Genomic DNA, 12132 nt, shown 5'->3' on the forward strand with positions numbered 1-12132 from the left:
TCGGGACGAGTGTTAGTTAAATAAAGAAATCTTCTAACAAGTAGTCTATAAAGCATAGGACCAGGATAAAGGTTGTTATCATGTTAATGTAATTGAATGGTTTTAACCATAGGAGTTGGAATAGACTTTGAATTGAGAGAACCTATGAATGAGAGTAAGTCAAGAGCATATTTTCTCTAGAATGGGGTGATACATGTCTGTTACGTGTCACTTTAAGGCCAAGAAAAAAATTTCTCAGGCATGGTCTAGGTGCATTAGGCACATCACTTGGTATGGCCATGGGACATACTTGGCACGGTAACGGCACATCACTTGGCATGGTCACAACACATCACTTGGTATGGTGATGGCGCATCACTTTGCAGGTCATTCCTGGTGCATCAGCATCACCTGTTTTTTTCCTATAGAATGACATTTTTTATGGACAAGTTGTCTTAGAATTTGCATGATCTTGGTACATTAATTTATTTGGAACTAAATTTGACCAAAACAAAAAATTTATACACTAAATCAAACCTTTTGTAGAATGAGTCCATGAGACAGATAATTAGCATAGAGCCATTGCATTATATAAAGACCAAATGCCCTTGTTCTAAGGAAAATAAGATGTTCAAAATGCAGAAGCACTTAGTGCATTTTCTTTCCTTATATATTATTTCTTTCTTGATTTGTGTTAATGGTAAACACTTTGTGCTGATTCATGGAGGAAGCCATGGTGCATGGTGTTGGTATAAGGTTGCTACTATGCTTAAATCTGCTAGTCACAATGTTACAACTTTTGATTTAGCTGCTTCTGGTATCAATCCAAAACAAGTGCAAGAGATTGGTTCAATTTCTGAGTATTATGAACCTTTGCTTAAATTGTTAGAATCACTTCCTCAAGAGGAAAAAGTGATTCTTGTGGGTCATAGTCTTGGTGGGGTTTCAATGTCTGTTGCTATGGAAAGGTTTCCAGAGAAAATCTCAGTTGCTATTTTTGTTACTGCTTATGTAATTAGTGAAAATCTCACTTATCTTGATCTTCTTCAAGAGGTACTATACTTTTCACTTTCATTATGATATTTTTCTAAGAAATAGACTAGAAATAGAACTATATGCTATAGGTTTTGATTGGTTTTAAGATATCAACTTTAGATATTATCCTCTCTAATTACTAAATATTTAATATCTAAATGATTTTACCATATAATTAATACACACTTAGCACTTAGTATTATAGCATATGTTAGATTTTTCTTCTTTTTTGAAGCAATCACATGTAAATATTTTTAGTGATTTTAGTCTATGACTTGTGAATAGTTTCAGAAGATGATTATGGAATATTCTGGATATCTATAATTATTTATTTTTGCATTATCAAGGATATCCCTCGCCCTTTTGGGTAAAAACTAATATCTTTCGAGGTTCGTGACTATCCTTCTCAACAAGTGTCCCTCTCAGGAATTGAATTAACACCTTATTATATACTTCCATAACTATGGTAACAAATTTGTCAAAAAATTGTCTCAAATTAAAGTTAGGATAGTGAATACAAAAGTTTTGAAATTGTATGATTTGATTTGTGATCAGATAATTAATGAAAAATGCATTATAATTGATTGATTGTTAGACAAAATACTAAATACTTGCCCCCTTAATTGTATCAAATTTTGAAAAGTTTTATTGAGGCTAAGGAGTACAAAGTGTTTTTTATAGACAAACAAAAGTTTTATCTAGAGTGAAAAGAAAAATCACTTCCAATGATTTAATACAAACTTGACCCTTAAATTTCTAACCAATTAAGCTAACTATAGTTAGAATATATTAAATTAAAATTAAGTTCATAAAAAATACAAATGGATATGTAAAGTAATTGAGTCTTTCTACTTTGTTAATTTCAGCTGGGAAAAAGTGCAGGTTCAAGCATGGATACACAGTTTTTCTTTTTTGATGGACCAAACAAACCTGCAACTGCTAGATTGATTGGACCCAAATTCATGGCATCTAAAATGTACCAATTATCACCACCTGAGGTAAATAATTTTGAATGAAAAAATGGGTGTTATATAAAAAACAAATTGTTTTTATAATATATGGATATTTTTAGGTTTAACTGAATATAACATTCACATGTGTGCTCTACACAAAAAGTCAACTTTGAAATTTTAAGATATGCTTAAAAATATAATGATTATTATATTGAGTAATTAATGAATCATGCCCCCATCTAAATAGTTATTTATTATTTCACCGAAGAAATATTTAATTATTTTATATGATACGACTTTGGCATTATGACTTGAGTTGGTCTTTTAAAATCTTAATTGTTTTTTGTATAGACCTACCTAATCATATATTAAAAAATTAAAATAACTTTAACTCATTATATATATAATTTTTGCTCCAATATGTCTTCAAGTTAGTTTTTGTTTATTTATTGTATGAGTTTTGCCCCTTATTCCAATTATTCTTTTTTTTACTTCTTTTACTCATCACATTTGTATTTGCTTCTTTTATCCTCATTAAAAAAGAATAGGTAGGTTGAAATGCATGCGTAAAAATGATAAAATTGATATATCTAATATCTTAAAGTTTTGAATTAAAATATGATATTAAACACTCAGTACTTTAGGGTTGTTTATTTCTAATAAGGGATATTAGAGCTTATAGTTCCAATATTGTGGAGGCTAGATATTTTTAGATCCAACAACTCTTTAGTATTAAGACCTAGAGCTAATGCCTTAAAATTTTTCGATCGAAAAATGATATAATACAATAAAAACTAAGTCAATTTAGTTGAAACATCAATTTAATAAATTCTACTATATTTTTTGAAGACAATATTGTTCGATAATGGGGAGGGAGAGAGAGAATGGTAAAAATGTTAGGAACTCAAATGTCACATCTTGTGTGTTTCTTCTATATATCAGTTGAGTTGTCATTAATTCTTAAGTTGTTTAAAATCTTCCTTATAATTATTTGAAGATAAGTATATTTAACACTAACATAATTTGGTTAAACTGCTAATTTCAAAATATAACATTTTATTGCAACCAAAACTTATATAGCATTACTTATTAGTTATTATAGCGAATAATTTATATGTATCCACGAGAAATAGTTATTTTAGTGTAAACAAAAAGTGATAAAGTAAATACATGTAAAACAAAATTTTGTAATTGTTTTACTTTAGGGAAATATATTTTAGTACACATTTGCTTACGCTCATATCTATTGTTGCTGAGTTTTATGATATAGATAACTTATGATATTGATAACATATGATGAATATGGGTTTTGCAATATAATTCCAAAGTCAGTGTATAAGTATTATTTAAGATACCCATTAACACACTAATCTATACAAAATTAAATAGGAGCAATTAATTAATAACAATATTTATGTTCATAAAAAATGTGATTCATTTCAAATAAAATATTAATATTTTATCCACTTCTTTTATCTATTTTTCTTGTAATGACATTCTTTGACAAAATGGATGTTCAAAGCATTTTAGTTAAGTTGGAATTCCATTTTTTCCAATGTATACTAAATTTAGTTAAACTCCTTATCATCAGTTCTATGGAATGAAGTTAATAACTTAATATGATTCATTTTTAAGTTTAAATAAATAATATGACAATAATAAATAACACATGCATAGCTATGAGATAATATAACATAAGCAAAATTATTATATTTGTCATCTATGTTATTTTCTTTTTAAAGTGGCTTATATAATTTTGTTTGTTTGAATAAGTGCTTGAATTAGTTTTCCTTTTAAATTGGTTTTTTTTCCTCAAAATGGTCCCATAAAAAATCTTTACTTTTGTAGCTTAATATCATTTTTCCAATGATAGAGTAACTATAAATAATAGAGAGCATTGTAAATTTTGGTTGAAAATTAACAAATAGTCATAATACTTGACCAAAATGAATAAAAAAAGTTACATTATCAAAATAATTTAAAAGACATTGTTACATTACATATTAGAATGATGCAAAAATTTATATACATCCACAAATCATTTGCATTACTTTTATTTAAAAATCAATGTTAATTAAAATTGAATGGTGAATGATACAATAACAATGTAAAAATTGATTACATTATCAGTGTATACATCTTTTTCTCAGCACATTATTCTATGTGATTTACATATTAATGAAGCTTACTCCAATTACAATATGTAGGACTTGACCTTGGCATTGTCCCTAGTAAGACCATCACCTATCTATCATGATGTTCAACTTTTGCTGAATGAAACAGAAGTTAGCAATGGAAGAAATGGAAGAGTACCTAAAGTTTTTATCATTAGTGAAAGAGACAAGTTGATAACAAAGGATATACAATTGTGGATGATTGAAAGAACTGGTCCATTTGCTGAGATTAAAGTGATTGAAGATTCAGATCATATGGTCATGTTTTCCCAACCAAAGATCCTTACCTCTCATCTTATAAAGATTGGAGATAAATATTGATATTCTAATTGATTACTTTGTTATGTTTAAATTTTAATTTTCTTGCTTTCATGTGTAACAAAATAAGAGAAAATTATAGTGAAAATGTGCAATTATGACTATGATATTGTCATGCATATTTCACAATTTTGTAAAGAACACAAGAAAGGGGAGAGATTTTTCTTTGGAAAATGTTTTCTTTACACTAAAACAGTGTTTTAAATTACAATCCGCAACTGTTATTGCAGCCTAATATCGTGATTTTTGGAATCTCCATAATAACATCATAACTATAATTGTGATTAAATAGATCGTAAATGGCACCAAAACGTAGTAGTAATATGTGAGATTTATCGTTAAGCGAATTTAGCTTTCTCGTTCAACGAGATTTTTTTCGCTCAGCAAATTTCAGGCTATTGAAATCACTATTGTCCTTATAATCTTTTTTCAATGCGTAAAATTTATAATTCTAAAAGCCTATGTAACTAAGAGTGCAATTTAAAGGACTAATATAACCATGATCATAATTTCAGACTTATACATTTATTTTTATAAGTTATGAATTCATAAGACTTAACCAAGATCATGGTTTATTGTAAATTTGTACCTAAATTGTTGCTATCTTAAGAACAACTCCTTGGCCAGGTTCTACAACCAAACGAAATGCGGGTTAATGGCAGTAACTCAGCGACAATGAGAAGCGAAACTTCATCAGAATGAGAGATAAAATCATCTTCAATTCTACCATGGCTAAATGTTGCCCAACACAGACGCGAGCTCCTATTCTGAATGGCATATATGATTGAGAAAAATTGGAAGCTTCTGATACCCCTTTCGAGAATCTTGCTGGATTGAACATGGTCTTGCCAATCTTGGTGTAAAGCTAACAACATCAAGAACCATGATGTTGTAATTGCAGTAGTCTCATGTCTAGCAAAGAATATATTTTTGTAGTTATCGATCTTGAATCTGTCAGTGCGATAGGACTCAATAAGAGGCCATCACTATCCTCGTAATTTCGTTGCACCCTCAAGTATCATATGTAAAAGACCCTGCTCTTCAGTTTCTTTCATGCCTTTGTTTATGAGCGACAAGATATTTGAGTTTATCTCTTTCTCCAATCTCCATATCTCTCTGTTTTCGGGTAGATGCAGAGATGGACGATGCCCGATCTTCCGGTAGATGCGGGAGCGAGAAGTAGGTCACAGGGTTTGTCCAATAAACCGAAAGAGGAGATGGAGGCTGAAGAGAAGGATTGCATGGAGTTAGTCTATATAGAAGACTCCATTGAAATGGTAGAACTCTCCTCTGATTCTAAGATGGAGGAGAACCCTAGCGAGTGTCCTAGTACGCCCGCTAACATTAGAGCTAATCACTAGCAGTCATTTCCATTTCTAGTTTTCTTTTTAAAAGGGTATCTGTGTAGGGTACTTTAGTGTGTTGAATAAGTCAGTCAACTTTGAGTATTTTCAGTTTAGACAAAGATTGTATTTCCGCTTTGGTTTATGTATATACATTTTTCATCATTTGTAATAAAGAATTATCCTACGGTATATTAAGTGACTTTTGATTACCATTAGATAATGGTTGTTGTCTCTTCCGCAAATTAGGTTACTTAATGTGATGTCCCAATGAATCAAATGTAAATAGAGGCATTTTATACACACAAAAATTTGTACCCATTTCGGGCAATATTGTTGGAGTAATTTTCGGGGCGTTACAAATATTGATCTTTTAATTGATTACTTTGTCATTTTAAATTTTATGTTTCTTGCTTTCATGTGTAACAAAATAAGAGAAAATTATAGAGCAAATGTGCAATTATGACTCTTAATTTTTGTAAAGAACACAAGAAAGGAAAGAGATTTTTCTTTGGAAAATATTTTCTTCAGACTAGAACAGTGTTTTAAATTACACTTCATAACCATTATTGTAGCCCAATATCGTCATTTTGGGAGTCTCCATAATAACATCATAATTACAATTGTGATTAAATAGATCATAAATGACACCAAAACATACTAATAATATGGTGACCAATGGTTTTTCTATGTATTTATTGAACGAACTCATGAGCGAGATTTATCGCTCGGCGAATCGGCTTTCTTGTTGGACGAGATTTTTTTCGCTCAGCGAATTTCAGGCAGTGGCTATTAGGTCTCGCTTAGGTCTTGAAATGACTATTGTCTGTTGGACCAGACTGCTACTGGGGAGTTTCCAACCACCGGGGAGTTCCATTGTTACATGGGTATGGGAAGAGTGAAGAGTCACAAGTGAGACACACGTCTTGAACCAAAACCTTAAGGCATTAGTTTCATGGGCCTTTACTTCCTAGAAATTCTTTCACTCCTCCCTGCATATCCAATGTGAGACTTCACACTTGAATAAACAAAACAATCTCCCCCTCAAGTGTGGGTACCACACCCAGCCGAACCATCGGCTCTGATACCACTTGTTGGACCAGACTGCTACCGGGGAGTTTCCAACCATCGGGGAGTTCCATTGTTACATGGGTATGGGAAGAGTGAAGAGTCACAAGTGAGACACCACGTCTTGAACCAAAACCTTAAGGCATTAGTTTCATGGGCCTTTACTTCCTATAAACTTTTTCACTCCTCCTGCATATCCAATGTCCTTATACTTCACACTTGAATAAACTCAACATTGTCCTTATACTCTTTTGTAATGCTTGAACTTTATAATTCTAACAGCCTATGTAGCTAAAAGAATACAATTTAAAAGACTAATATAACCACGGTTATAATTTCAGGCATACACATTTGTTACTACTAGTTATGGATTCATAAGACTGATACTTATTTTAGTTAACCAAGATCATGGTTTATTGTACATTTGTACCTAAATTGTTGTCATCTTAAGAAAAACTCCTTGGTCAGGTTCTACAACCAGACGAAACGCAAATGAATGGCAGTAACTCGGTGATAGCGAGAAGCGAAACTTCATCAGAATGACAGATAAAATTACCTTCAATTCTACCATGGCTAAATGTTGTCCAGGACAGATGCGAGCTCCTATCCCGAATGGTATATATGATTGAGAAAAATTGGAAGCTTCGGATACCCTTTTCGAGAATCTTTCTGGATTGAACTTATGAGCATCAAGGCCCCAGAGTTTAGCATTTTGTTGGATTAATGGTATTGGTATCTGAATGTTCATTCCTTTCGGAATTACGATACCTTTTAAATTTATGTTTTGGTATAAAGCCGCAACATCTCTTGAATCACCATGTTTAACTACAGGTATAACAATTTTCATAAAGAATCATGATCAATAGTAAAATCGTATAAGTATAGATATATAGCTCAGTTATATAATTTACTTATACGTGAAATGAGTTAGAAATTTTAAGTAGCATTGTGCATTTCTCTCTATTATTTTCGGCTTATCTTATCGGTTTTATTTCTAACAAGATCTTAAACAAACAAATTTTAGCAAAAATCACTAGAAGATCTAAATTCCAAATGACCTATGAGTAAAGTTTTTGAATAGTTCTTAAATGTATGGAAATTAGTAGTATGTAATTGAAATGGGACAACATTTTTTTCAAATTTCGCAGTAAGACTAATTTACTTTTTAACCTAAAAACTTTGAAATGAATTAACAAGTCATTCATAAAATTATGTGATGCTAAATAATTTGAATGATACTTCAATGCGATTTAGATGAAATCGAGATTGATCAAAACGATTAATCCAACATGGTACTGCAATTACAGAATAAATTGGAAATATTTAGTTGTAGATCATATTGTGTGAAACATACCGCCTTTAGGTTTCTTAGCATATCTGCATTTGAAGGATCACTTCCACAAACTTCAAGCACCTCGATACGAACACGGTCTTGCCAATCTTGGTGTAAAGCTAACAACATCAAACACCATGATGTTGCAGTTGCAGTAGTCTCATATTCAGCAAAGAATATATTTTTGCAGTTATAAATCATGAATCTGTCACGTGCAATAGGACTCAATGAGAGGCCATCACTACCCTCATAATTCTTTGCACCCTCAAGTATCATTTGTAAAAGATCCTACTCTTCAGTTTCCTTCATGCATTTGTTTATGAACGTCAATATCTTTGAGTTTATCTATTTCTCCAATCTCCATACCTCTATGTTTTTTCGGGTCGGCAAATATCTAAAACATAACATAACTACTTTTCTCGTTAGAACCACAATAATAACAACATGGTATGCAAATTCAAGGCCAAGAATCAAAGCTAAAAGAATAAAATATTTTGACAGAATTTGCACACACTATGCATGTCCGTAAACATGTTTTTGTAGTCATACATACCGGAAGCCTGGAATTCCAGCATAAATAGGGGACAAGACTCTCTGAACATCTCTAAGCTTTGTAAATATTTCTTTCCCTTCAACATAATTGCTCCCTAAACAAGCTATTGAAATTATGTCAGCCGACAAGCTTCGCAAATCTTCATCGACTTTACTTTATGAAACTCATCCCTCACTTTGAAGTCTAGTGTCCCAAGACCGTAGCATTATATTTGTGGAGTCAACTATCAGATTAGCCATCGCCTTCTATATGTTTAACAACAAAATTAAATATACATAACATTTCTCTATTCAAATTAATGTTTAACATATGACTGAATATTTTAGCTCTACGTATATGTGGAAATGCAGTTTCATATGTGACTGCAATAACATTATCACCGGAAAATTGTTGACAGTTCGATGCACTTTATAAACAATTTTTCGTTTCTCGGACATGGTACAGCGAAAGAGAAAGTGCTTATAGGATATGTACAACTAGAAGGTACATACACATACCTTGACCTTATTAAGGTATAGTTCCGGAGCAATTATCTTCCTTTGATGTGCCCAAATTGTTCCACTTGATGACAATATACCTTGGCCAAAGAGTGGCCTCATATCTTTTGCAAGATAAGAAGGCTTTCCAAGATTCAAAGAGGTGTACATGATGATTTGTTTCACCATCTCTATATCGGTTACCATCAACCACTGTATTTTCCCAGTAGAAAACAAGTAATCATTGATGCTTTGCACTTTCAATCTCCCCGTATTTGATGATGACAAACACCACATCAAATAATATGTTACATTTGATGAATTAGCTTGATGATGTTGTACATTTGCATAATGGTTGTGAATTCAAAGAAGCAGCGCTTTGCTCTCCCCCTTAGGTAAGCAATGATTAATAATACGAAAGCTATTATGACAACCTGCAAATAACATCAAACACAACAAGCAACTTTTCTCCCCCTTTGACATTATAAAAAAGATACGAATATTCAATTCTAGTCAAAAGTAAGAAGAGATATAGCAATATTTTTTGAAAAACTGTAATTATTAGTATAGGCAATAACCAGTTTGAGAAGCTTAAACAAATGCATTGATTTCTGATTCTAAATCTGAATATAAATAGATTTTGCATGACATATCCATTATGTAAACAATTTAGATATGGAATGATTAAACATATATGTATGGCTATTTTACCACTTGTTGGCACTTGTTAGGCTATTTTCATTTTAAAGCAAATTTCAATCATTCAATTATAATACACAATTAAGACATGTTCAAGATTCACGCAAAAACAAATTCTATTTAACATAATTAGCAAGGTTCAACATAGTTACAAAATACTAAAAGATGGTACAACCATAACCACGAGATGTACTTGACTAAAAAATATAGATGTAAGCCACAAAACAACAAGAATTAAATTTCAAAAAAATTTTGAGCCCGAGTAATTGATTATCACAAAATTTAATCGATTAAGATGATTTATTTCAGAAAGCTTTAGCTACTGGAACTCATTTAATCAATTTAAGCTTTAGCCCGAGTAATTGACAGTATTAAGCACAATTTTGAGCTTACTAAGAAATAACTTTGTAACCTTGTTAATAGACTTACCTTACTTACCCTTTGATGATAGGTCAAGATTACCACTTGTTTGATGAAAAGTTTGATGACATGATCAATGTTGTGTATTTGAAATTCAAAGTGCATTACTCCCCTTTTCATTGTTCTTCCCTTTATCTTCTCCCCCTCAATTACCTAGAGAAGTATTCTTGGTAGGTAGCATAATACGGAAGCTCATTTAACAACCTTTCTCAATAACATTTCTCCTTCATAACCTTGATCTACTCACCAACCTTGTGCCTAGAACATCTTTTGTTGATTTATTCCTTGATGCTCAAATGTTCGTTGGCACACCTGCAAACACAATTTACTTGTCTCTTTCGGGTACCCAAGTTATTTTGGGTCCCTTCTTGTTAGTAACTAAGGGATCTTGCCCTTCTTTACCCAAATATATTTGCCACTTCACAGACCAAATTTTCTAATAAAACATGTAGTGCATGTGTGACCATGTGTACCACAATATAAACAAGTAGGCATGTTATTATTTGACTTCTTATGCATATGAACTATTGGATTTCAACATGGTCTTTTCTTAGGTTCAGATTTATATCCAATTCCAGATCAGTTACCAACGTTTCTTGTATTAGCAAGCAATGTGTTGAGGTTTTCTTGACTATATGTGAGCTTTGAAAGTTTTTGTTTCAAAATAGAATTTTCAGCATTTAAATTCTCACAAGTATAACATATAGTGGGTTGACATAAATTAGAAGTAGAGCAATCATATGAGGCACATGCATAGATAAGATCAAGAGTTTCATTTTTAAGTTTAAGCTCATCTAATTCCTTTTGCATTTCAATTATTTTCTTTTCATGCAAGGAGATAATTCTTTTTCTATCTATATTTATTTTAACAATTTTCTTCAATTCGACATGCATTTCGACATAAGCTGCATATAATTCATCGTATGGAGGAGAGTCATTAGAGCATGATGAAGTATAGGAATGTACCTCAATAGAATCATTTTCATCACTAGATGTGCACTTCTCATGAACTTGTGCCATAAGGCATACTTTTGATTTTTTTCTTCATTGGATGAGCTTGAAGTCGAATCTTTCTCGGAATCGTTCCAAACGATGTATGCTCCTTTTTGACTTGGACATCGAGAGTTGCTCTTCTTATTATCGAATTTCTTGAGGTGGCTCGTGCATTGATGCTTCATGTGGCCCGATTTTCCACACTCATAGCAAGTCAAGCCTTCTTTGAGAATCTTGCTTTTCTTGGTTGAGTTCTTGGCTTATTTCTTTAGATTCTTGATCCCTCCTTTCTTCTTGAGATACTTCTTGAATTTTTCAAAGAGGAGAGTCAAGTCTTCATCAGAATAAGAATCAGAACTGGAATCCTCACTTTCTTGATCTTCTTGAAATCTTGTAGTCTTGAGTGCGATTCCATTCTTGTCTAACTCTTCATACAATGTCAAGCACCCTAGCTCCATTTCATGTTCTTGGAGTTTCCCAAATAGAGTAGTTAATGGCATGTTGTCTAAGTTCTTTGATTCCATTATCGCGGTTACCTTTGGTTGCCATTTCATATCAAGACAACGTAAAACTTTGTTAGACAAATCAGCATTGGTAAAAGTTTTATCAAGGGCGACCAAATGATTTACAACATGAGTAAAACATTTTTGCATATCACATATAGATTCATTAGGAAGCATGTGAAATAACTCATACTCATGTGTAAGCGCATTTAGTCTAGCGCGCTTAACTTCACTTGTGCCTTTGTGGGTAACTTGCAAAGTATCCCACATTTCTTTTGCATTAAG

At 31.9% G+C, this 12132-nt stretch overlaps 1 protein-coding gene and 1 pseudogene across 1 annotated transcript; one reads left to right on the plus strand and one right to left on the minus strand.

Moving 5' to 3' along the window:
- Positions 601-4466, plus strand: LOC109362002 (salicylic acid-binding protein 2-like). The gene is made up of 3 exons (XM_019607574.1): positions 601-1032; positions 1881-2012; positions 4175-4466. The coding sequence occupies exons 1-3, from the start codon at positions 607-609 to the stop codon at positions 4460-4462; spliced, it is 846 nt and encodes a 281-aa protein (XP_019463119.1). The 5' UTR covers positions 601-606; the 3' UTR covers positions 4463-4466.
- LOC109361802 lies at positions 5004-9496 on the minus strand (annotated as a pseudogene).

Source organism: Lupinus angustifolius, chromosome LG12 (genome assembly GCF_001865875.1).
Source record: "Lupinus angustifolius cultivar Tanjil chromosome LG12, LupAngTanjil_v1.0, whole genome shotgun sequence".
Lineage (NCBI taxonomy): Eukaryota > Viridiplantae > Streptophyta > Magnoliopsida > Fabales > Fabaceae > Lupinus > Lupinus angustifolius.